General features: G+C 40.3%; 1 protein-coding gene across 2 annotated transcripts in view; it reads left to right on the top strand.

The window, feature by feature from the left end:
- KHDRBS3 (KH RNA binding domain containing, signal transduction associated 3) overlaps nt 1-24,854 on the top strand; it is a 183,867-nt gene that overhangs the window by 66,331 nt on the left and 92,682 nt on the right. For both annotated transcript variants that reach the window (XM_036067876.2, XM_036067877.2), the window contains exons 2-3: nt 3,499-3,617; nt 23,460-23,576. In XM_036067876.2, the coding sequence (XP_035923769.1) occupies nt 3,499-3,617; nt 23,460-23,576 (236 nt within the window). The remainder of the gene's footprint in view (nt 1-3,498; nt 3,618-23,459; nt 23,577-24,854) is intronic.

Below are 24,854 nucleotides of genomic sequence, written 5' to 3'. Positions count from 1 at the left end.
CTAGAGAGGAAGTTAAATATTTTATATATTTTTTTAAATTTTTATTTACCCTTCCAAAATCATATCTCAAACTTTAATGTAATATATTGTAAAATACATATTTTTTTCTAATTTTTTAATCTTTATGATTTTATGTTGCTTAAAATGTTTACTGTCACTGATGCAAGGAATAACATTTGAATGCTGACTCTGGAGTTACATGTCGTGCCTATGTTGTAAGTGCTCAAAATCACAAAAATGCAGTGTTATCTGAAAATAAGTAATTACACCTATTTTAACATTTATGTACATTAAAAGTTCTTTTTTTTCTTTCTACAAAGTTTCAATATAATTTTGTTGAATCTTCTATGCCAAAGGCATTTCCAATTATAGCATAAATGCATAAATAAATACGTGGAATTAATTTTCTTCTCATTAAAGCTGAAGTCATGAATTATTATACTTGATGGAGCAGATGACATGTGACTTATTGTTCTTTACTGAGGAAAACAAAGCTAGTTTAGCTCATCTACACCATTAGTTCTACAGTTTTAAAGCCTGTGTGTGTGCGTGTGCTCGTGTGAGTGTGCTTGTGCATTCATGGAAAACTTCTGAAAGAGTATATGATATTGTTATAGTCATTACCTCTGGAGTATGGGTGTAGGAGGAAACTTTTCTTTTGATTTTGCATCCTGTTATACTGTTTTAACTTTTTTTAATAGGAAAAAGTCAAAATTAAAAGTACTCTTAAAGGTGTTTTCAACAATAACAAGAATTATCTAAGTAAATCTTTGCATTTCATATCCTTCTATTTTAATGTACATTGTTCCCATACAGATTCTGTTTAGAATCCGTTTTCTCGATTAAAGCCTAGGATAATACAAGAAAGCAAACAAAATAATCCGTTTATTTGGAAGTTTAGTATTATCTTCAGGGCCTTCCCTGCTCTCCTCCGTCCCTGCCCAGCACTCTGAATCCCTTCGGTGTAGTGTCTGCTGACACAGCTAGGTCTCCAGCGCCAGCTGGGTGTGCGGCAGCTCGACCAGCTCAGTGCTGACACTCACTGCTGGAGTTAGGGGCGACCCCACGGGAGGAGGCTGCGTCCCACAAGACTGCCCTCGCTTCAGACATCAGCTGCAGGTGGAGCGCCCGGGCTGCCCACAGCCTGATGAGCTGCAAGTGTGGGGCTTCCACGGCTCCTCCTCAGGTTGGGTAATGTGCCAGAGTGACTCCCAGGACTCAGAGAAGCACTCTATTTACTATTATGGTTCATGCTGATGACTGAACGCCTTCTAGCGCCTCATCTCTCTGCACAGGTGGGAGTGCTGAACATACCAGCTCCACACTTGCTTGGTTTTTCACACAGGCGGGCGGCTTTCCTGGCAGCCAGCTCCCTCTTCCTCCAAGAGTCATCTCATTAGCATAAAGGCCTCTATGCTTGAAAGGGGCTTGTTAGGAATGATAAAGTGCAGTCCTATCACTCAGGAAATTCGTAGCGTTCTAGGAAATCTGTGCCAGGAACCTGGGACAAAGACCAAATAGATATTTTTCATTATACCCCACATGCATGCTGACTTTTTACCATGCACTGTTAAAGAAAAAAATCATTCTGACACTTGTGAAAATAGTAAGGAAGACTTTATTCAGGACTATCATGATGGGTGTCAAGACTGTCACTGTGGAGAAGAGAGATCAGGTTCAACTCTGAATACAAGCAAGACAATTGGGGGGTTAGCGCTCGAGCGTGAAGGGGTAGGTGGGTGGAGGAGGGGAGGCATCAGTACCCCTGGGTTCTTTAGTGGTAACTGAAGCCTCCAGCTGTCAACAGAGCCTCCATTATCCTAAGGTGCCATGAAAATCTTATTTTCTGTCTTATATGACATAGAAAATGGTGGGAGAGACTGCAGTGGCACACTGTCTTTATAGTCAGACAAACCTGGAGGGAAGTCCTACCTTTGCTGTTATTAGCAGAGTAACCTTTCTGAACTTCCTGTCTGCCATCTCTTGTGAAGACTGAATTATGTCATGAATGTGGCACATATTAAATTCTCAAGTATTCCTAGCCCAGTAACCAAAACAAGTGAATACGTGTACCCCTTTCTACACCTGATGCCAGGTTTGGGCCTGCTCCATGCTGTGGTTCCCTTCCTTGAACCTGCGTATCTTGTGGTGCGTCTGGAAGGAGCAGTGCATGTACACAATCATTCAGCACTCATTGAAGCACCTGCTTGTGTACCTCTTACACAGCCAAATGCTATAGGCAACAACGTGAGGAAACAGCATCTGAAATTTTCCAAGATCTGGGAGGTACACGTGGTGTGTGCTTAGTGATGTTTGTTGGATGAAGAAACAGATTTTTACCTAAGAGAAATTTATGTTCTGGTGGGAGAGTATCTTGGTCCACTTGGGCTGCAATTGCAGAATACCATAGACTGGGGAGCTTATGAACAACAGAAATATATTTCTTACTGTTCTGGAGGCTGGAAGTCCAAGATTAACATGCCTACAGATTTTGGTGTCACGTGAGGGCCCACTTCCTGGCTCATAGACGACCGTTTTCTTGCTGTGTCCTCTTGTGGCAGGAGGGGTGAAAGAGCTCCATGCATAGGGTCTCTTTCATAAGGCACTGATCCTTTTCGTGAGGGCTCCGCCCTTATGACCCAGTCACCTCCTTAGATCCCCCACCTCCTAAGACCATCACATCCGGGATTAGGATTTCAACATGTGAATGGGAGGTTCCAAACATTGTCTATAACGGAGATACAGTATGGAGATACCACATTCTCTCCAATAGGAGTCATCATAGAATTGAATGTAAAGTGTTCTCTGAGGATCAAGGTGGAAGTGATTGATTCTTTCCTTCCTGCCTCATTGGTGAAAGGGATAGTCACACATAAAAAATAGTATTTGGTGTGGTTGAATCTTGAAGGAGATGTATGACGTTGAAATAATAACATTACAGGCAGAAAAAAGAATGTTAATGACATGAGTGTGTAGTTGATCCGTGTCACTTGTGAGGAGGGTAGATTTGGTTGGGGAGGTCAACTGACAGGAGGTTGTCTAGGACTTTTCATGCCATCTTAAAGAATCAATTCCTGTGATGTAAGCCTCGGGGAGCCAGGCAGAGCTGGTGGACAGGGATTGTCAGTACTTTGTAACACTGAATAGAGGTTGTTTTCTGGCTTTTCTTAGCTGTTTGAGCAGCCTCTCTCTAGGATTCCAGAAGGCCCCAAGAAACTTATTTTTGTTTGTGTCTGTTTTTTAGTTAGTTCATTGTTCCCTCCATTAGCATGGGCTGTTGAGATTTGACTTTGCAGAGCCATGGTACATGCCTTTTTTCTACAGTACTGGTGAAGAACGATTGATAAAATGGGAAATACGTCATTACTTGGAAAATCCCTATTGATCTGATAGTCCGTATTTCTGTATTTGATTTCATGCCACAGCAGAGCTAGCAAGAACTCCCATCCTCTGGGGTCCTAAGTCATACACTTCATGGTTATCTTTTTTCCTCCACAGAAATAGAAAAGTTTCAAAAAGGAGAAGGCAAGGATGAAGAAAAGTACATCGATGTGGTGATTAATAAGAACATGAAGCTGGGACAGAAAGTGTTAATCCCTGTAAAGCAGTTCCCTAAGGTAAGACAGTGAGGTTTGCAGGTGTGGCAAATCTAATCACAAGGGAGCAGATGTTCAATTTGTATTGTTTGATATTTTATTGAGGTGTTTTCCCTTAGCGTAGCCCTCCCCCACCTCACACCAACACAGATACACTTTTAAAGTTAGTTAAAAATTAAAAACTTACTGAGTGATCCTATCTTTTCTGTTCGACTTTAGTGTGAGTTGGGGAGCCCTAAAGAATTATGCTTCTGAATCATCCTAGTGATGTGACTTTGGACAACCTACGTAACTTCTTTCTACTTTAATTTCTTCATTTGTAAGATGAGGTTGGATTATTAAGAATTAAATAAGATTATCCATGTTAAATGCTTAGCATAGGGTGTAAGCACATAAATGTTCACAGTATTATCTATTCTACTTCTCTGTTCCAGAAAAATGTTCTATTTTTTCATTTATTGCAAGTGTTATGTCCTTGAACATGATTACAATAGGTGCTTTAAAGTTTCTGTCTGATTCTAAAATCTTGGTCATTTTAGATTTGGCATGACTTGATACATTGATACTCTTTTTATCTTGGTTTTTTTCTTCTGAGTGCTCATGTACGTGATTTATGCATACTGTTGTATACGTTGGTAGTTCATTTCTCTTGATTGCTCACTAGTAGTCCATTAGTTGAATATGCCACAGTTTGTTTATTCATTCACTAGGGCGTTTTCAGTTTGGGGTTATTATAGATTAAATTGCCGTGAACATTTTCATACATTTTGTGATGATATGTTTTTATTTCTTTTGAGTAAATACTTAAGATTTAACTAGCTATGTATCTAATTTTACGAGAAATTGCCATACTTCTTCCCAAAGTGATTGTTCCTTGTTGTGTTTCCAGGAGCAGTGCAAACCAGGCTCTGTGTCCTCATCGGTGTCAGTGTGCTCTGTCTGTTGAATTTTTAACCATTCGAATAGTATGTTGGTATTTTCCTGTGGTGTTTATTAGCATTTCCCTGATTAGTAATGATGTGATCACTTCATGTACTTACTGGCCGCTCCTCTATCTTCTGTTTTGAAGTGTCTTTTTGGGTCCTTTGCCTATTTGTGAATGGGCTGTATGTCTTCTCATCATTGAGTTGTAGGAGCTTTTTTAAATATCCCAGATATAAGTCCTTTGTTAGATGTGTTCTGTGAATATTTGGTTCAGTCTGTGGCTTTCCTGATATTTTCTTCATAGTGTCTTGTGATCTGCAGAAGTTTTTAATTTCATGATGTCTGTCTAATATATCAGGTTTTTCTTTCCTTTTATGATTATTACCTTCTGTCAACTAACAAATCTTTGCCAGTTTTAAAGCAATGCTAGAGTTGTTGATAAGTTACAGAGCTAGTCTCCTGTGTTTCTCTAAAAGCTTTACCATTATAGCTTTTACTTTTAGGTTTTTGATGCATCTCAAATTGCTTTTAGTGTATGTTGTGATGCAGGGGGTTCAAAATTTATTTTCTCTCCATGTGGATATCCAGTTTTCCCAGTACCATTTGTTGAAAGATGTTTTCCTCCCACTGATGGTGTTGGCACCTTTGATGAAAATTACATGGCTATGTAAGTGAGGGTCTGTTTTTTGCACGTCCTTTGTTTCATTCATCTGTCTATGGATCCTTATGCCACTACCATTCTGTCTTCATTACGGTAGCTTTTCATAATAAGACATGAAGTTAAGTGATGCAGTCCCTTCAACTTTGTCCTTCTTTTTCAAGATTGCTTGGATAGAGGTCCTTTTCAATTCCATGTAAATTTAAGAATTATTTTATTAACTTTCACAAAACATTTTGCTTGGATAATGATTGTAGTTGCACTGTATTGATTAATTTATGGAGATAATTTCATCTTAACAACATCGAATCTTCTCTTCCTTGACATGGTGTGTCTTTCCATTTATACATTTTTAATTTCTATCAGCAGCATTTTATGCTTTTCAGGGTAAAAGTCTTACTTGCCTTTTGTGAAATTCATTCTTAAATATTTTATGTTTTTTAATATTATTGGACAGTGGATATTTTAAAGTTTTATTTTCTCATTTTTTTACTTCTAATAGAAAATTTTGTATATTGACCTTATATTCTGCTACCTTGCTAAATTCACTTGTTTTCATAAGTTGTTTTATAGATTACTTAGGATATGCTGTGTACACAATCTTATCACCTACATAAATAGTTTACTTCTTTCTCTCCAATTTTTATGCTTTTTATTTATTTAGCTTGCATTATTGTATTGTGTAATGCTTGAGTACAAGTAGTGAGATTAGGCCTTCTTTCCTTGTTACCAGAGTGGAAAAATTTAAGAGTGTTAACAGCCAGGGGGTTTTGTAGATGCCCTTTGTTAGGTGGAGGAAGTTCCCTCCTATCTCAGTTTTGCTGAGAGATTTGATCCTGACTCGGTGGTGAATTCCGTTGAATGCCTTTTCTGCATCTATTGAAATGAACACAGAAGGTTACTTCTTTACACTGTTAATATAGTGAATTTTATTGATTGATTTGTCTAAATTAAACCAGCTTTGCATTTCTGGGTTAAACCCTACTAATTATCATCTCTTTATATATTGTTGGGTTCAAATGCTTCTATGTTCATGGACGATACTGGCCTATAATTTTTTTTCATATATAACATCTTTGTCAGATTTTGATATTAGTGTTATGCTGGTTTCATAAAGTGAGGAGTGTTCCTTTCCTTTTTTTTTTTTTTAACCCCAAAGAATGTATGTCAGTTTGATGCTGTTTCATCCTCAGTATTTGATAGAATTAACCAATGAAGACCTTTGTGCCTTAAGTTTGGTGATGAGTTCAAAGTCTTTAACTGACAGGGCACTAATCAGATTTCCTATTTCATCTTTTGTGGTCTCCTCCCCCCGCCAAGAGATTTGTCCATTTCATCGTAATATTTTAGCTATTACTTTTTCAAATACTTTTTATGACCCTTTCTCTCCACCTTTAGAGAGACCAGTTACACATATGTTCAACGTTTTGATATTCTCAAAATAGTTCCTGTGTCTCTTTTCTCTTTTCTCCGCTCCCTGCCCCGTTCTTCAGATCAGACTTCTACTTCTGTATCTTCAATTCATGAATTATCTCTAACGTTATCTTTATTTTTCTGTTAAGCCCATTAGATAAATTTTTTATATCAGGTATTGTAATGATCTGTTTCAGAATTTATTATTTGATTCGTATATAAATATGTGTATGTGAAAAAAATTTTTTCTCTGCTGGGATTTTCTGCTTTTTATTCATTACAGGTATCATATTATTTTGTGTCATTGAGTGCAGATAAAATAGGTGCTTTAAAGTCTCTAATTCTAAAATCCTAGTCATCTTGGATTTGACCTGAATTGATAAACTTTTATCTTGATAGTGAGTCATAGTGTTCCAATTTTTTGTGTGTTGAGTAATTTTGGACTGTATCCTGGGCATAGTGAATGTTGTGTTGACAAGACTCTGGATTCTGTTCTGTTTGAGAAATGTTGATGATTTTGGATTCAGACCGCAGACTTGTTGAGTAGAGTGCAGATCTCAGTTCAGTTTTTTTTTTTTTTTTAATTAGTTATGTTAATCACCGTACATTACATCATTAGTTTTTGATGTAGTGTTCCATGATTGATTGATCTTTTCTTAGTTTGACTTCTGCATTTGTTTTTGGCATACAGGGTCCTGGGGTCAGCCAGGGATTTGGGCGGATTGTTACACAAACTTGGAGGCGCCCCGTCTCTGACTCTGCCTTTCCTTGTACCCCTACCTCACGTGTTGGCACTGTGGTGGTCTCAGGCTCTGCCACTCAGGCTGAAAATTCTAAAACCAGTAAGTTTGCCCAGGCCCAGTCTTCCAAGTCTTGACTCCTTTCCAGAACCCCCTTGTTTTTGATCATTCTCCAAAGGCTTCAGACAATTGATTTTTTTTGTTTTGTTTAGAGTTTAAGAATTTATAGTTGTTATCTATAGATGGTCATCCTGTTAGGAGCTTACACAGCCGTACCTGCAGAACTGAAGATATACGTTTTTAGTAAAGAGAAAACTATGTTGCAAACATTTCATAGACAGACTCGTTACTAAACAAAGCGTGGCTTACGGAAAGCTTTATACATCGATCACTCTGCTCGATACACTATATGCACAATGGGCAGTAGATAGAAAGATGAACACTCTCCCTGTCCTGAAATAGTTCATGGTCTAGTAGATGATTAATCTGGAATTAATACTTTGTGAATATGAGTGAGTATATGAAATACAGTATGTGTACAAAAGTACCTGAAATAAAATCTCAAATACTGTTTTTCACTGTCAGCTTTGATGAGAGTGGGGGAAGACAAATTATAATTTCTGTGTCTAATGGAGAGCAGAGTCTATTTCAAGTACTCATAATATCTGAAGTAGGCTGCTTAGACATCCACTGCTTTCAGAATGCTGAAAAAAAGATATTTCTGCTTAGCCTAATTGAGCCTGGGAGTTTCAGGCCAGACTTTTGTGAAGGCTAATCTGGTACTTGCGACAGTTCTAAGGAAAAAGCTTTTGTGCCGGTGTCAGTGAGTAGATGGAGCTGGAGGAAGCTGGCGATCGGCCCTCCAGAGTGCAGGGCAGAGAGCAGCTGGATGCACAGTTTACCCGAGAGTGTATACCTTCAGCTGCTGCGGCAAGAGAGCAGGGCTGTTTGTGAAGATCCATCCAATAAAAGGATTTCCATTAATTGAATATTTTCTCTCTTTTTTTTTAAAGATTTTATTTATTTATTTGACAGAGAGAGACACAGCGAGAGAGGGAACACAGGCAGGGGGAGTGGGAGAGGGAGAAGCAGGCCTCCCGCCGAGCAGGGAGCCCGATGCGGGGCTTGATCCCAGGACCCTGGGATCATGACCTGAGCCGAAGGCAGACGCTTAACGACTGAGCCACCCAGGCACCTCTTGAATATTTTCTCTTAATGAACCACTTCCAACACTCTTTCGGTGGGTAGCACGGAACATGAGTCTTTGAGTATTCAGAGCTAAGACACATTCACTCTCTTGAGTTATATGTCAGAGCTTGTAAAGTGTGAAACTCAAAGTAAACACTGTTTTATGGGGTGTTTTTTAAGACTTCAAGCTGTAGAAATTGCTATCCGGAGTCTTCCTGTGGAGAAACCCTTACCCTTGATTCTGAGCAGTGGCTAGATACAGCATAAGGGCCAAATCAACATTGGAACCCGTAGATCCTTTGTGGTTTAGATTTTACATTCTTTTGTTGTTGTTGTTGTTTCATACATCATTGAATCCATCCATCCATTAGTATACCTAGTATTTACTGGGAAAACAGAAGTGATCAAGACATGTTCCTTTGTTACAGGAAGATCTGTTTTGTGGGGAGAGCAGATGAACAACCTAACGTCTATAATATAGCATGAGAAGTTCAAGGTTAGGGTGCTCTAGGAAGACAGAGCGGAGGATCATATTGACACTCTGAGAGAAGCCTTCCCGAAGGCGGCTGTCTCTGAAGGAGCTAGCTGGGCTTGGGTCTGAAGTCAGACAGGGTGAAGTTAAGGGGTGGCCACGATAGGGAAACACAGGGTAGATGGCAGTTGTGAAATTACAAGCCATTTTATTTGGCTAAACAGGTTAATTTCAATAAGGTGTGCAGATTTTTATAGAGTAGTAATAGATAAAGTGGTAGGAGAGCGGAGTGTGGGGTCGGGCTGGCCATTGCGGGCTGCAGAGGTCGAGCAGGAAGTGACGTGTGGGCTGTCCTGGAGGATGAGGCGGGCTTCTCCAGGTGTGTCAGTGTTGGGAACTGTTCAAGAGCAGGGCACACTACATGCAGAGTTGTGCTGGGGCGGAAGACTCCTGTGCACCATTTGGAAAAGCAGGCTCTAAGATGAAAGGAAGGCATTACATCTCTGTGGAGCCTTACGCACACTGCACGCTCTACTGCTGTGGTAAGATGTCTGCTACAATGTTAAGTAAACAAAGAAAAACAACATGTAAAGCAGATAGTACCCCAGTTGGACAATTATTTAGGAAAAAAAAACCCAACAACTTGACTCTTAAGAGCAGTTACTCTCTAGAGGGTAGGATCATGTGCGGCTTTCTGCTTTACCTATTTCTGTGCTTTAATGTTCAGCAGTTTGGTGCAAATTTTATAACTGGGATAAAAAAAGATTTCCATTTTGGGGAAAAAATGGTCCTGAGATTGTTAATTTGAGAGAGACCTTTGTACTATGATTGTTAAGATTTAGTGTACTGAGTTAAATTCTGTCATTTTCAGTTATAAGTTTAAGTTGGATTTATTAATTTTCTTAATTTGCTAGTTGTTTAATCCCTAAGCATTATAATACATGCATACTATTTTCAAGTAACATTATATTAATACATGTGGTTTGTTACAGTGAATGTTTTCCTATTATGTGCATATTTTAAATTTGATATATTTGCTGTTTCATAGAAGCTCTTAGGTTAAGGGTCTTGAGAGAGAGAAGAGAGAAGTACTTACAGAAACATGTTCCCTCCTGGAGTTTGAATTAAAGCTCAGGGAAACGTTCTTTTTAAAAATTGGTTTGCATTTTTCCCTTGTAGCATGTTGCAGACAAGTAAAAATCCATAAATTTACTACGGGGCAGAAACCTATTCCATAAAATCTTGATGGGTTTAAAAATTTCCCACAGTAGTAAATATTTTGACAGTTATGTTGGTATGTAAACACTTGCCTTTTCTGTGACTCCTAATTGATTTTCAGAGGCATATAATGTTTTTCAAGAGGCTTTATATGAAAATAAGGTGTATTTTTGGTGTCCAGTTGATAGTTTACCTGTAGAAATAAAGGGATAATATACTTGTATGTTAGTTCTTGATGTATAGGTGCCATTACCAAATTGATGTTGGTGGCCAGTGGGGATTTTGAAACTTGTTGACATCAAGGAAGCCTGATACTAAAAATAATCACTTTAAGACACATGTATTTGTGGTAAGTTGCTATTAGTGTCCCTCCTGGTATGCATTAACTTTTGGGACCCCATGATAAAGTAAGAAGGCCCCTCTGGACTCCAGCACCTCAGGGAAGGTAGTGACGTATAAGGCCGCTGTTTGACCATGAACCATCCAGGTCAGCCTCCCACCATCTCAACAGCCCACACCTCCCAGGGAACCGAGAGCTGTGCGGTTTTAGGTAGAGATGGAAGGATGCATCTGCAGCGGCTGTTTTCCCTCTGTTGTGATCTTGTGACGCATGCTGGTGTCACGACAATTAGAAAGTTATTTAAATTGGTATTCGTAAATATGATAGCATTCAAAAAATATTATGAAAGAACTTCAAATCTTATGCTGTGACTTTTCCTTTATTCTCTTTAAAATTCTTGATTTTTGACCTGGAAAGTAGCAACTTAAACCTAGATTTAGATTTGTTAAGTGAACTCCAAAACCAGCCAGGCATAAATTGAGGGGTTCCTAAAAGAATTTATGTTCCTGGAGAATTTATTTATGTTCCTGAAACATAGACATAACCAAATTTTGTGACTTTCGTTCCTCCTCTTCTTGGCAAACCTACACCTTTTTCTGTGTTCCTTATTTCACCGAATGACAGACACCACATATACCTAAGTGCCCATGCCTGAAATCAGTGTGTGATTTTTGTCTACTGGTTTCTCCTTCATTTACTTCCTCTCCCTCCATTCTTGAAGCACCTTGACTTAGACATTTATTATTTGTGCTTCCTCAATTAATAACTATCCATCTCTGTGTTCCTGAAACAACTTATGTTGTTTTAGGGGGTTATTATTATTATTAATTATTATTATTCCTACTCTTTTATTGAGCCAAATGAATAATCATAAAATTTAGTTATATATAGACCCCCCCCCAAATTGCGTTGCATTCAAAAGACTGGAAATGCTACCATATATGTACTTGGGTCACAACACAGTACGATTTAGAAATTAAAGTCTGTGATAAATATTGTTATATGTAAATTTTGTATCATATCACTGCTTACTTTCTAAAGGGTGATAGAAGATAGATCTGTGTGTTGCTGAGCCAAAAGGTAAAATCATTTTTAGTGCTTAACAATGTGTTACCACTGACTTAGATACCTTAAATATTATTGTAGTGACTATTTTGGCTCTGGGCCCCCAGAGAACCACCAAGTTGGAGCAGTTGAAAATCACATGACTGTGGTATTGCACACAGGACATCTGGTCCCTCACTTCTAGGATTCCCTGCCCAGTCAGTAAAATGGGAGAAATTCATACCACAGACCAAACTATGAACTTTTATCAAGACAAATAATTGGCACATAATTACATGAAGCAAAAGGACACATTGATTCTGAGAAGCAGTTAGAGAGGGGAAAGAAGCCAGGTTTAGGAACCAGTCCCTCTGTGTTATGCCCAGCTCTGTCATTTACTAGCTTTCTGACATCTGATGTGTCTCCTCTATGTGGGTCTCTCTCTCTCCCCATCCTCTTTACCTCCTTCCCATCCCCGTCAGACCAAGCACCTACTGGACACCTCCACTTGGATGTCCCACAGACCTCTTACATTTGGCGTGCCCAAAAGTGACCTTCATTCCTCGCCTTTTTGGCAAACCTAGAGCTTTTTCTGTGTTCCTTATTTCACTGAATGACAACACATATACCTAAGTGCCCATGCCTGAAATCAGTGTGTGATTTTTGTCTACTAGCTTCTATTTGATTTACCTCCTCCCCCTCCATTCTTGAAATACCATGACTTACACATTTATTATTTCCACTTCCTCAATTAATTACGATTCATCTCTATGTTTGCATTCCATTATACTCCTTAATTTATACTGTCGTCCCTCACCCATCTTATATAACAGGCTCTTGTCCAGATCAGTTTATTGCCTTTAGTTTCATACCCTCGAAGCCAGACTGTTGAAGTCTGGGAGTTTCTAATTAACAATTTCAAACTCACTATTGGATAGTTTTCTTTTTTTATTTGTTTTGTCATCTAGACACTCAAAGAATAGAATCCAGCCTTGAGCAAATAGAGATAGAAAGTATGTAGATTATTTCACATTGTACATTATTTGTGTATGCCTGTGTGTATGGATTTTGCCTATATCACCTCCTGGAGAAGTTCTTTGTATACTTTGTTGATTTTTAGAGTTGCTGATGTCTAAATAAGTTGAGCTGTTTGCCATTTAGAAGTAGATACTATGTTAAAATTACAATCAGTGTAGAAACACCAAATAATCTCCACTACTACCAATAATACTTAGTGATTGTGGTTGGCAAAGTAATAAATTTAAATAATTATTTTTATCCATAGCTTTAATAGGTCACAATAATTTCTGCAAGCAAAGAAAATCAATAAAATCTGTGTTGACTAGTGCCATTTGATTTGGGATAAAATAAACTTTAATTCCACAAGTATTTCTTGAGAAACTATTATGTAGGAAAAATGATGAATCAGCTGTTGGTCCCAGTTACTCCCAAGGATTGATACTCTAACAGGAGAAACAGAGTACATTTCGCTAAATAATATAGGGTAAATACTAAGTCAGCAGACTCTACAAGAATTTAAAGATGTAAGAGAGAGCTATTTTTGGAGAAAGAATTACAGATGGAATTAAATTTAGTCCTTAAGTGTAAGTTCAGGATGTTAATAAGTAGAGATCAGAGGGGAGAGCAGAGTAACTATTGAGCCAGAATGATTTAATTATGGAGAATAGTAGGTTGTAGCCATCACTGGAATGGTGACAGCTAGTCTGGAAAGCCTTCAGTGCTATACTTGGGCATCAGAATTTTATGTAGCCAGGAGGAAGCCCTGGAAGGCTGATGACACAGAGACAAACAGACAACTAGAATGTATAGGGGAAGGTGTTCTGTATTATAAAAGAATTTACTCTTTTTTTTTAATTCCTCTTAAAATTTAGGAATGATTGATTTAAATACAAGTTTGGAATGTTTAAACAAGTTTGGAATAACTTTTATTCTTAGGAAATTCATCTATGTAGAGGTGATTATCAGAATCATGGAAGTTATTGTCAGTAATCCGAAGCTTGACTTAGTTACTGGCTCTGCTAAGAAACAAGCATGTTATTTCTAAAGCACCCACTCCACTTCATGTGGATGCTATGGTCCCGAATCTGTTATTAGGTTTACTATTGTTTGGAGCTTGGCATTTATGACATTGGTTTAATTCAAATAAGATCAATATTCTGAATGTCAACTAAAATGTGGATTTATTTAACTAACCATTGGGTTAGCAGTTACATCATTGGAAACTAAAATGGCCCATAGACCTAATAAAAGTGGTGATCTGGTCTTTCCTTTCAAGTGAAGGCAGGTAAGACAGATCTCATTTACTCTTTTTTTTTTTTTTTTTTTTATTTTACAGAGAGAGATAGTGAGAGCAGGAACACAAGCAGGGGGAGTGGGAGAGGGAGAAGCAGGCTTCCCGCTGAGCAGGGAGCCCGATGCGGGACTCGATCCCAGGACCCCGGGATCATGACCTGAGCCGAAGGCAGACGCTTAACGACTGAGCCACCCAGGCGCCCCTCTCATTTACTCTTTACTTTCAGTTCTTGCCCTTGGGCAGGAATCAGAGGAATGTGGAGATTATGAACAAAATGTGTTTCTTGAGGGTTTAATTCTCTTTCCCCAGTAAGGTGAAAGCAAATGCTTAGGTGATGTTTTCCAAAGAGGGCTGTATGCACAACAATATACTTGGTGCTAGAAGCACTTGCTAGAACTTCTGTTTTAATGTGTGTGTGTGTGTGTGTGTGTGTGTGTGTGTGTATATATATATATATATATATATATATATAAATAGGCTGTGGTTTTCTGTGTGTCAGACACTGTTCCAGCATCTTACATATATTAACTTATTTAATCCTTACAACTTTAGGAGGGAATGATTATCTCCTCTTCACATATGAAAAAACTAAAGAATAGAGAAGTAATTTGCTAAGGGTTACACAGTTACTAAGTAACAGGCATTTGAATCCCGGAAATCTGGCTCCAGAGCTCATGCTCTTATTCAAGAAACTAAACTTCATGTTAGTATTTAGTACCTAGATTAATGCAGGATTCATGTGAGTGCCTACAGTTCCGTGCACGCCGAGACCATATCTTCCGGTAAAGGGGGGCGGGGGAGGGGGAGTTCCACAGTGCAGAAGGTCTCACCAAGTCTTACTTTGCTTTCAGGATGTTAGGCCATATAGCTGTGATATATGCCTCATTATGGATTCATGGGCTACGTTACCTGGTTTTAGTTAAACTTCCCTTTAAATGGGCACGGGTTATTGCAAAAGAAACTGTGAATTAAAGGTCTAAAATACATTCTAAATGAGCAAGAAAAATGGCCGCGCTGATCTTTCCCCCATGCCTAGTTCCAAGCCCAGCCTTATGACAGAGTGAAAGCACCTGTGATCTAGTTGGATGTGACAAAACGAATCTTCTCAAACTGGAACTGTTTCTCTGTGTCCAGTGTCATTAATGATGAATCTTTTGCCCTAAGTATTACAATATTAATCAATGATAGAAGAGATACAGAATTTTAAAGTAAATGAGTGCCTACATACATACGCAGATACACATGTGTACACACATACATACACTTTACGTGTGTGTGTGTGTGTGTGTGTGTGTGTCTCTGTGAGAGGTGTGCGGACCAGTGGTAGGGGTGATTCTTTGCTGCCTATGATCTTGGCCTACTTGAGGCAATGGCCCAAGGGTGCATTTGCATTTGCCATCACTGGTGACCTGCTCCCTTTGGCCTCCTTCCTCTGTTACATCTTCTTAGCTCTTAAATTAATGAGATGTATACTTCATTCTGTATCCAAGCATTTAAAAAAAACTTCTTTTTATATCCTCTCTTTTGTTTTGCAGTCCTACTTCAGACCCATCTCTGTATTACTAAACTACATTGTCTATCTGATATGTACCCTATTATTTTGTAGTCTTTCTCAGATGTCTTTTTAAGCATTTTAATGAACATTTAGATTTTATATGACACTCAATTACAAGATGCTATTGGCCAGTTAGGACCCATCCACCAGAAATCTGCTGCCTTCCATCTGTGCTTATGTGGCATACTCTAGGTTTTCTTTAAGTTAATTAAACTGTGTTAAACTCTTGGGTAGTGATTGGTATACTCTGGACATTAATTTTGATTGACATTCATCATTCTCTTTGAATGCATGAGACACTGCTTGCCTGTTAGAAGCTAGGTGCTGTTTTACGCAGTTGTTGAGTTGTTGCACAGATGAATGAGACAGGGTCTCTGCCCTTAGAAGGTCACAACCTCTGCGCTCCTTAGGGAAAATAATAGGTGGGCAGGTACATTGCTAGGCCTAGAAAAGACTGTGATGTTTGAGGCTATGAAAACTTAACTTTTTGATAAATGACTGCTTTGTCATTGTTCTCTGTGCTGGTGCTCTGCCCTCAGCGATCACTGCCTGCCCTTCCCTTACATCTCTCCTGACCTTGCAGCTCCCTTCCAGTGAGAACTTGCCTCAGAGCTGACGTGGTACCGGCTTCCGGGCATGTGCTTTAAGGGAACAGGTAGCTTCTGCTTTTCTGATCTTGGAAGTCATACGCCAGGAAAAAGCTCTGCCACCTTGAGGCCACCATGATAAGTGGGAGCCCAGGATACCTAGGTGGGGTCGAATCGGTGCAAACAAGGAAAACTGAGGACATCAGCTGACGGCCACCGTCAGCGGTAACAGGCATCGAACGAGCCATCTTGAGAGCGGGTCTTCCGCCCCAGCTGATCTGGCCGTTGCCACATGGAACTCCCCCCAGGGTTCAGATTGCTGAATTGTGAGCAGATAAATCAGTGGTCATTGTTTAGAGCCATTAAGTTTTGGGTTAGTTGGTTACATCGCTGTAGATAACCAAGATAACATTAAAGCGTGCTTTTCTCGCTGCCGGGTCAGGCCGGGCGTGTGAAATGACCGACATGTGCACATGCTGACTGCAGGCCAGGGTTTCAGGGTTGGAGTGGCAGGGCTGTGCTGGGGGGTGGGGGGGGCGGCATCGTGGACCGAAGGGGTGGCTTTTACCAAGTGTCAGGTTTATCCCAGGATTTCATTTTGGCAGTGAAATAGTAAAGTGCATTTAAGAAAAGCAGTGGAGGTGGAGGGAGCATTAGAAAGTTCAGTTACATTCAGGGAAGGTCCTGTAACCCGTGCATGCACTTCATCCCCTGGAGCTCACTCTCCCTTCAGTGTAAAGTTGTGCCATCGTTAAAGGAGTGAGTTCTTATCAAGAGGGAACAGTTAAGCAGTGACCAAAATACAAAGGGAAAGTGAAACCATCCAGATTGCCATCTGTATTTTAAACTCAGAATTAAATCCGGATTCTTGACAATGGCCTATGAGACCTGCTGGATGTCTGTCTTTGACCCTCTTCCTTCCAGCCCCGACTTGCTCTGCTCCCCTCAGGCTGCTGGCTTCTTGGTTCTCAGAAGCTCCTTTGTGCCCAAGGGCTTTCGCACTGGCTGATTACATTGCAGGAAACGCTGTTCCCCACACCCTTGCACAGGACACAGCTCATGCTCGGCTGTCACAGGCCAGCCCTCCGTGAACACCCAGACGCTCTGTAGGTGCTTTCGTCCACCTCTGTGGATGCCCACTGCCAGTTAGTCAGCATGGCTGTCTTCGTGTAAGCTGTACTTGTCACCGGGCTCTTACTGCTGGAACGTGAAACTCTGTGTGAGCAGGGTCATCATCTCTTTCCCTTTTCCACTCGGCCCCTAGAACGAGCTTGCCACTTCACCAATGTTGTAGTAGTCATAACACGTACTGAGGGCTAGAAGCTGATCTACTACATGCTTTGTTGACTTTGTCAATATTTTAAAAAAGCAAAGCAGAGTGGTCTTGTCCTTGATTCTGCAGATTAAGCTTTTGTGCAGGGGCGTGATGAGGGCATGAGTCTGAGCTGATCTCAGTAGTGGCTGCTTCCTTCTTCCACACGGCACCCAGGGAAGTGGCCTCGGGAGTCTTCCCCGCTCGCTGATCTTCCCTGTGAGCACGTGGAGGTTGGGGCAGGAGTGTTGAATTCCTGCACAAAAGACCCTTAAGGGAGTGTTGACTCCTCTAATTCTGTGGCTTTTAGGGCTTCGTGCTCTCAGGTGAGCCCACCCCAGGTAAGCAAAGAAGCAAATGCTGGAGGCTCATTTCTCCCTGCAGGCGCCTGAACTCTGCCCCATGGGTGGTTGGTGTTTGCCCTGGGACTTGGGCGTTAACTTTCATTCTGTCCAGCTTTCTTCTTGTCTTAAAGGGCAAGAGTGACGTTCATCTGAGCTGAAATGGGTAGTTCTCGGAACGGGGTAGTTCTGAGAAATGGCAATGGCTAAAGTCAAAAGCAGGAGAGCAGTGGAGCCTGAGAGGCGGGCATGAGCCGGGTCAGGAAGGGCCTCTCTCAGCAGTGTCAGGACACGGGGACTAGATTCTGAAGACTGTTGGGAGTTGTGTTTGAATCAGAGATGTACCCGAGTGAACTTTGTGTGACACTCTGTGCTGCCCGAGGAGCTAGAGGTTGATTCAGTGAAAGGATGCTGAGGCGGGCAAGGCGAGCAAGGATGGTGGCCGGGGGTGGGGGCTCGTGGTGTGACTGCAGGCAAGTAGACTGTGAGAGGCATCGAGGTGAAATCGGTGCGATATAATGAGGTGTTGGAGCGGTGAGCACAAAAAGAGCGGTGAGCCCTCATGGCGTGAATGTCCGGTTCCTGGCTCGAGTCAGGGCACTGCGGCAGGCCCGCTGGCTGGGCTGAGGAGCTCTGACGGGGTGCTGGCACAGGCCACGAGTTCAGTGTTAGGGTGGAGTTGGAGGTCAGTAAAGCATCCCTTTGTTGGACTAACCAACTCTTTGGTGAGCACCCAATTAAGGGGACCTTTTAATGGAGACAGTGACATGTTCTTGAGACTTAGTTGTTTATGAAATGACAGCTTAAGTGTAATTGTTCCCTGAGGAACAGTGTCACGTCACAAATATAGTTGAAACCAATTAAAGCCAGTTCAGAAAAGCATTTGGTCTTTACCAACGAAGAACATAATTATGGGATCTTATACATTATGCAGTGAAACCTCTGTGTTGGTTTATCGTCTTTGAAAAGTTTCCTGTTTACAATTGTAACACTTGTAATATGATAATATATTTGTAATGTAATAATTCACATCTGGAAAAATTTCATTCATCTTGGAAATAACACTTTCACCTTTTATTCAAATCTAGGCACAAATGAATTTATTAATAAAAATGAAAGTTAAAATATATTACATTCTCAGAATACAGTTATCAAAAACCAGATCCTGACTTTGGTTAAGGAAAGAGTTTATTTGAAAGTATTACAAAAAGTATTACAAGAGCAGGGAGGGGGCCTTGTAATAGGGAGAAGATCTGCGCCTCATGAGATCAGTCAGACAGCCAAGGCTTTGCTTTATGAGGAGAGGGCATGAGGCCAGCAAGGTGGGGGAAGTGGGAGGAGTGGGTGGAAGCGGCATGAAGGGACAGTAGGTCAGAAAATGTTCACCCTGAGGCTGGGCCTGACGTGGAAGGGTCTCTCGGGGGTTGTGTGCTGGCCCAGCTTGCTGGTGGGTCACATTCAGGGGCCTGAAGAAAGAGAGAACCTCCCTGAAGTTTGATCAGGTCAGGTTAGTGGACATTTTCTGATTGATCAGTGGGGACAGCAGGTCAGCTAATCTTGTGTGGGGCAAAGAATGTGCATTTAGAGGGTCTGTGTCTGGCCTTGTCGCAGGTGAACAGCGGGTCATCCACAGGTCTTATCTAAATCATGTGCGGAGGAGTAGTTCTTAGCAATGAGCCATTCCCAGGAATGGAAAAGGGCCTGGGCTTGTCCTCATCATACTGTTTTTCAGGAGCACAGGGTTGGGTTAAATTCAGCATCCTTCCAGTGCTCAGCACTTACCTGATTGATGCGCCTTAATCTTCATGATAACCCTTCAGTGTGAGGACTCTCACAAGCCGTGACTTGGCTTCCTGAGGACCGGGAAGGCTAAGGAACTGCCAAGGTCACGCTGCCAGTAAGGGGCGCCGTGCTGCTTCGGAAGGCTGTGGCCTGGGAGCACCAGTGGGCGGTCCTAGTACTCAGAGCAAGTGAGACGGCCATGCTGCCTGACTTGTGTATCGTCATGTTGTCTGAAGAATCCCTGTCACTCAGGCCTTTTCTTGTTGCAAGTAGCAACCTGGGCTAGCTTAAGATTTGTTTTGTTTTGTTTTGTTTTTTGAAGTATGTAGGGTACCTTACAGAATCCGTGGAGACATTGAACTTGTAATCTGCAAGAAGGCCTGAAGCAAGGACTTAAAGCCTAAGAAAGAGAGAGGAACCAGAGTCAGTGACTCCTCTCCCTAGCGGTGTTTCTCAACAGGGACACAAATGACATTGTACACAGGGCACTTCTTCGTTGTGAAGGGCAGTCCCACCATTTCCGATGTGTAATATTCTTGGCCTTTGCCCACTAAATGCCAGTAGTGACCTACATCATTGTGACAACCAAACAGACGTGCTAAGTATTTCCAGATTCCCTGGGAGGTGATGCAATCAGGGGTTGAGAACCCGACCAAGCAGCCGAGCGCAGTGCCATTGTTGTGACTCAGCATTAAGGACATGAGTGTCCACACTCTTAGTTACAAACCTCAGACTCCATGACTTCCAGTCAGAGGCCAACTCCATGACCCGCCTGGGTGACCTGGGCACAGTCCTGCCGTTTCAGTGTGCTGGCTCCCTTGGTAGCCTCGTGGATGGAGGGGAGTCAGTTTTCAGTAATCAGTGGATATTGTTCATATAGATTTATGTATGTCCATAATAGTTGAATTCATCAATTTATTACTTACTAATTTGGCCTGGAGTATGCACAGTCTGTTGGTTGCTCTCTTAGGTGATTTTTTATACCTTTCTGTATTTAATTCATATTTATTGTTCATCATTCAGTGGGTTGTATAATCCCTGTGTTGTAGATGAAGTCTGGGACTCATGAGGCTGACTTGACATAGAACATGTAACTCCTGCACAATACGTGCTTGAACAGAGAAGGGAGTGAAAGTGTTTCTGACTGTCAAAACACTCATTTATGTCCTTTTTGTGAGTGAAAGACTAATAGAAGTTAAATGGAGAAGGAAATCCTAAAGGCATATAAAATCATAAAAATACTTTTCCTTCTTATGTAGAGTTCTACAAGTGACCTTGAATAAATCATATCATTCTGTGGACTTCAGTTTCCTCAGTATAAAATTAGATGTTTGGACTGGATGATTTCTAAGGTGTGTTAGTTTTTGTTAATGGGGAAATATAAGATGTGATGTAAATATGGCTGCTTGACCACAAATTTAGTCTCATGCCATCTTTGAAACCTTCCAAAATGAATATAAATGAAGGAAAAAGGCACAGATACTCAAAGACAAGAATGGAAGGGTGAAGCAATAATAGGCCAACGATGGGAGTGAAGTTTTGGTGGCTGCAAAATAGATGGACAAATGGTAATGACTTAGGCGTCAAGAGAAAGCAGAATTCAGGCTTACAGGGCAAGAGCAAGTGTCCCAGAAACATGGGCGTTAGTACGGAAATAGCTCGAGGAGGCTCAGGAATCAAGGACACCAGTTATTGAGAAGGTGGATTGGTGGGCAGAACTGAAGAAGAGGAGACTTGGTTCAAAGTTTGTGTGAGAAGTGGTTAGACCACTAGATGCTCTGCCTGGCTGATAAAACCAGGCATCTGCCTTCTTAACCTACAGCAGGCTAGAGATTTCCTGCAGGGATTGAATAAAGAAGCCTTGGGCTCTCAGACCCAGATAGATACAACTGAGGGCTAGAGATGCCACACTGAAAATGAGGGTATTTATTTCCCTTACATAAAGGTGTGCACCTACTAGTGGGAATCCCAGCATTCCAACAGCCAAGCTGATACCTCCTCCTGGGAGATTGGGGAATTCCTATTCAGGGTAATGCTTACCTAGGGCAAGAGAAGAGAAACACAGATACTGATATTTGAGTAACGTTTGATGAAAAAACTAGCCTACCATCTTAAAGTGAATTGTCAAGTCCAGTTGTCAAATCCTGTGGATGAAAGCAGGACTTCAGGTAGTGTTTTGGAACCTCAGCCTTACATTTTTAAGAATAGGCAGCAGAGGATTACTGGTCACTTGAGGAAAGCCCATAATGTACAAAGAGACCAATTCACAAAATGTGAATCTGTTGGAAGAAGCAGATACTATAAGCTCCAAGTCGGGGTGGGGGTGGGGGGCACTGCCATTCATATCCTCAGAAATATAAGAATTTATATCACTTCCATAAAATATTTTTAAAATGCTGTAAAAAAAGAACAAATATAAGAAAATACTATTAATATTTAAACATTTGATAGCAGAAATGAAAAAAATCAATAGATATGTAGGAAATGTACTTAAATTCCCCAGAAAGTAAAACAGAGAAGGTGAAAGGGAAAGAGGAAAAATAAGAGAGAAATTTAGAGTTCCAACTCAGGAGATCCTAATAGCCAAATAATAGAATTTCCAGAAAGATAAGGCAGAGAAAATGGGGAACCAAGAATAAGATAGAGATGAGTGGATGGAGACACTGATTTTTTTTTTTCTATGTTGTATTATTTGATATTTTTAACTCTATCATTTCTATATTTTTAGAGAGTAATCAACTTAAAATTAAATTTAAAAAACAAAACATACTTACATGTGAAGGTTAAAAATACTGTAGATATTTGAGTTTTCATTGAAGACCAATAAAATTAAAAGTAGGCAAGGAAAAAATACCATTTTGATTTTTTAAAAGTATATATTTTAAGAAAATTACTTCAATCACCATAGAGAAATTGAAGAACAGTTTTCTCTTAAAAACAGCAACAGCACAGCAGTGGCACAGATCGTGGAGGAGCTGATGCCAAAACAGCGGCTGCATGAGTTTGTAATCAGAAGTCTTGCCAAAGAGAACAGTTTCCCTCCGGTCAATAGGGCTGACTTTCTGGGAACAAGAATTATTCATGACTTACCTTAATTATGGGAAAGCTTTTAAAAGTTGTGTGAAATTCCTAATTACAGTCCTTTCATTCAAGATATATTTATTGTCTTTTCTATGCTAAGCATTGTTCTGATTCATTTATATGGACCCATTTAATCTTCCTAACAGCCTTACGGGAGTAGGTTCTGTTGTATTTCACTGTTCTCATTTTACAGACGAGGAACCCACGGTACAGAGAGGTCAGGTGACCCAGTTAACTAGCTGGGTTACTCAGCTGGTAAATGGAAAAGCCGGGTTTTAAAACCATGGCAATGTAGCCTCAGAGTCCATATCATTAATGAATTCACTTCTGCTGTGCTTGTTAAATTAAGAACCCTAAGAATCAAGACTCATTAATTTGTCAACATTTTCATAGCTAGTTATTTTAGAAGAGATAGATGGATTTTGTCATAAAGCTTTGTGAGCCACCAAATGCTTGAGAACTCATCTAGGCCAGCGCAATCCCTGGTTGACTAACCAGGGCTCAAGTGCTGAGGTTAGGTGGGAGGACCCAGACACTCCGTAGTGACCCGCCTGGAGCACCGTACATCTTCCCCACCTGCATCCTCATCTGATTAGCACTGTGCATGGTTGAAGTCAAATGTGCGTTAAAATTGTCAGGATAGCAACCTAGGATTTCTGGGAATTAGCTTAATTTATAATTTGTGAAATCTAACCATCATTGAAATGATTGGTTTTTACTTTACGACTTTTAGCCCCGTTATATGTGGTTTGTGGAGAGGCATATAGCAGGAACTTAAATATTTGGCATTAATTAGTGATTTGTAGCATACTGTAGTGTTTACTGACATTCAAGATTAATAAATTACTTTCAGATATGAATGTTACAATTTTGGTTTGTTTGTTTTTTCCCTAGTTCAACTTTGTGGGGAAACTTTTGGGTCCCCGTGGCAATTCTCTGAAGCGTTTACAAGAAGAAACCTTGACAAAAATGTCCATCCTTGGGAAAGGTTCCATGCGAGACAAGGCAAAGGTAACATTCATCACAGACAATGGCTACTTTGGAGACAAGTTGCATAATGTACTTTTAGATTATCCATTGTATTAATACAAATTATATTAGAGCTAGCTAGGATTGCGAATGAAATTATATGAAAATGTTGTATAAGGCGATGAGTTTGTGGTACTGTGTAGAAAACTGAGTCGCTCGGACCAGTTTCAGAATATATGGTGTCCTCCGTGTACATCTGTAACTATTACCTTCATTTGTAAAGTGCAGTAGCAGAGCCTGTGGTTTCGGCTGTGGAAGCAAGTCCTCGTAGGAAGGACAGTGATACTGAAATTACCACGAAGAGAAAAGCTATCTGCAGTCTTAACTGCCGCTGTTTGCATCTTCGAGGAGTTCCTGGGGGCCTTTTTTCTATGCCTGTATTTGAAATAGTTGAGTTTTTAAAGTATACACTTGGATTTGCTCTTTTTGCCCTTCATTTGATACCCTGTACATTTTATCAAGTTAAAATTGATTTTAAATGTTTTACTAGTGGCTTCGTATTCTCACACACAGTAGCTCTACTTGGCTCTAGTCCTTCTAACTGCCTCTTTTTTTTTTTCTGTGATAAGCTAAAATTACTGAGTTTTTTTATTGATCACTTTCTTAAATACACCACTTCTGAAAGAAGTTTTCACGTTTCATAGTGTGCTGTCATCACTTATATTATTCTCCGTTACCATTTTGTTGCTCTGTCACTGTGAAGAGATTGATGTCACTGAAAACCAAACCCACATTCCGTGGCCACTTTCCATGAAATGTTGAACAATGATTGTGTCAGACAAGAAAGTTATTTAGACAAAATGCAGCCTCTTCGCACACACAAAAAAGTCCATCTAAACAAAGGCTTTTATAATAAAAAATGGCTGCCATTTGTTTATCGAACAGCCACTGTGAGTACATTACTCTGTGTTATCCCTAGAAAAATGATGGAAGATACATAACATTTTCCTTACTTTACATGTAAAAAAACTGAGATTTAGAGAACCTGAGTATATTATCTGTGTTAATCAGGGAAGTTAAATTATTTGATTAAAACAGGGCTGTTATCATACTCACATGGAGTGCTGTTTAAAAATAAGATTCCCATACAACCTTTTTAGGGTAGAACCTCAAAATGAATTTTCAGTGGGTGTTTGAAATGATTCTAATGTGTGGCCAGGTTAGGTTAACTATTCACTAAGCCTACCTGTCTCAAATGATGTTACTTTGATTCCCTGACTCATCTGTTCTGGCAGCTGGAGGAAATGGAACCATATATTG

The sequence above is a fragment of the Halichoerus grypus genome, chromosome 5 (genome assembly GCF_964656455.1).
Source record: "Halichoerus grypus chromosome 5, mHalGry1.hap1.1, whole genome shotgun sequence".
NCBI classification, from domain to species: domain Eukaryota; kingdom Metazoa; phylum Chordata; class Mammalia; order Carnivora; family Phocidae; genus Halichoerus; species Halichoerus grypus.
This window is presented reverse-complemented; position numbering and strand designations above follow the sequence as displayed.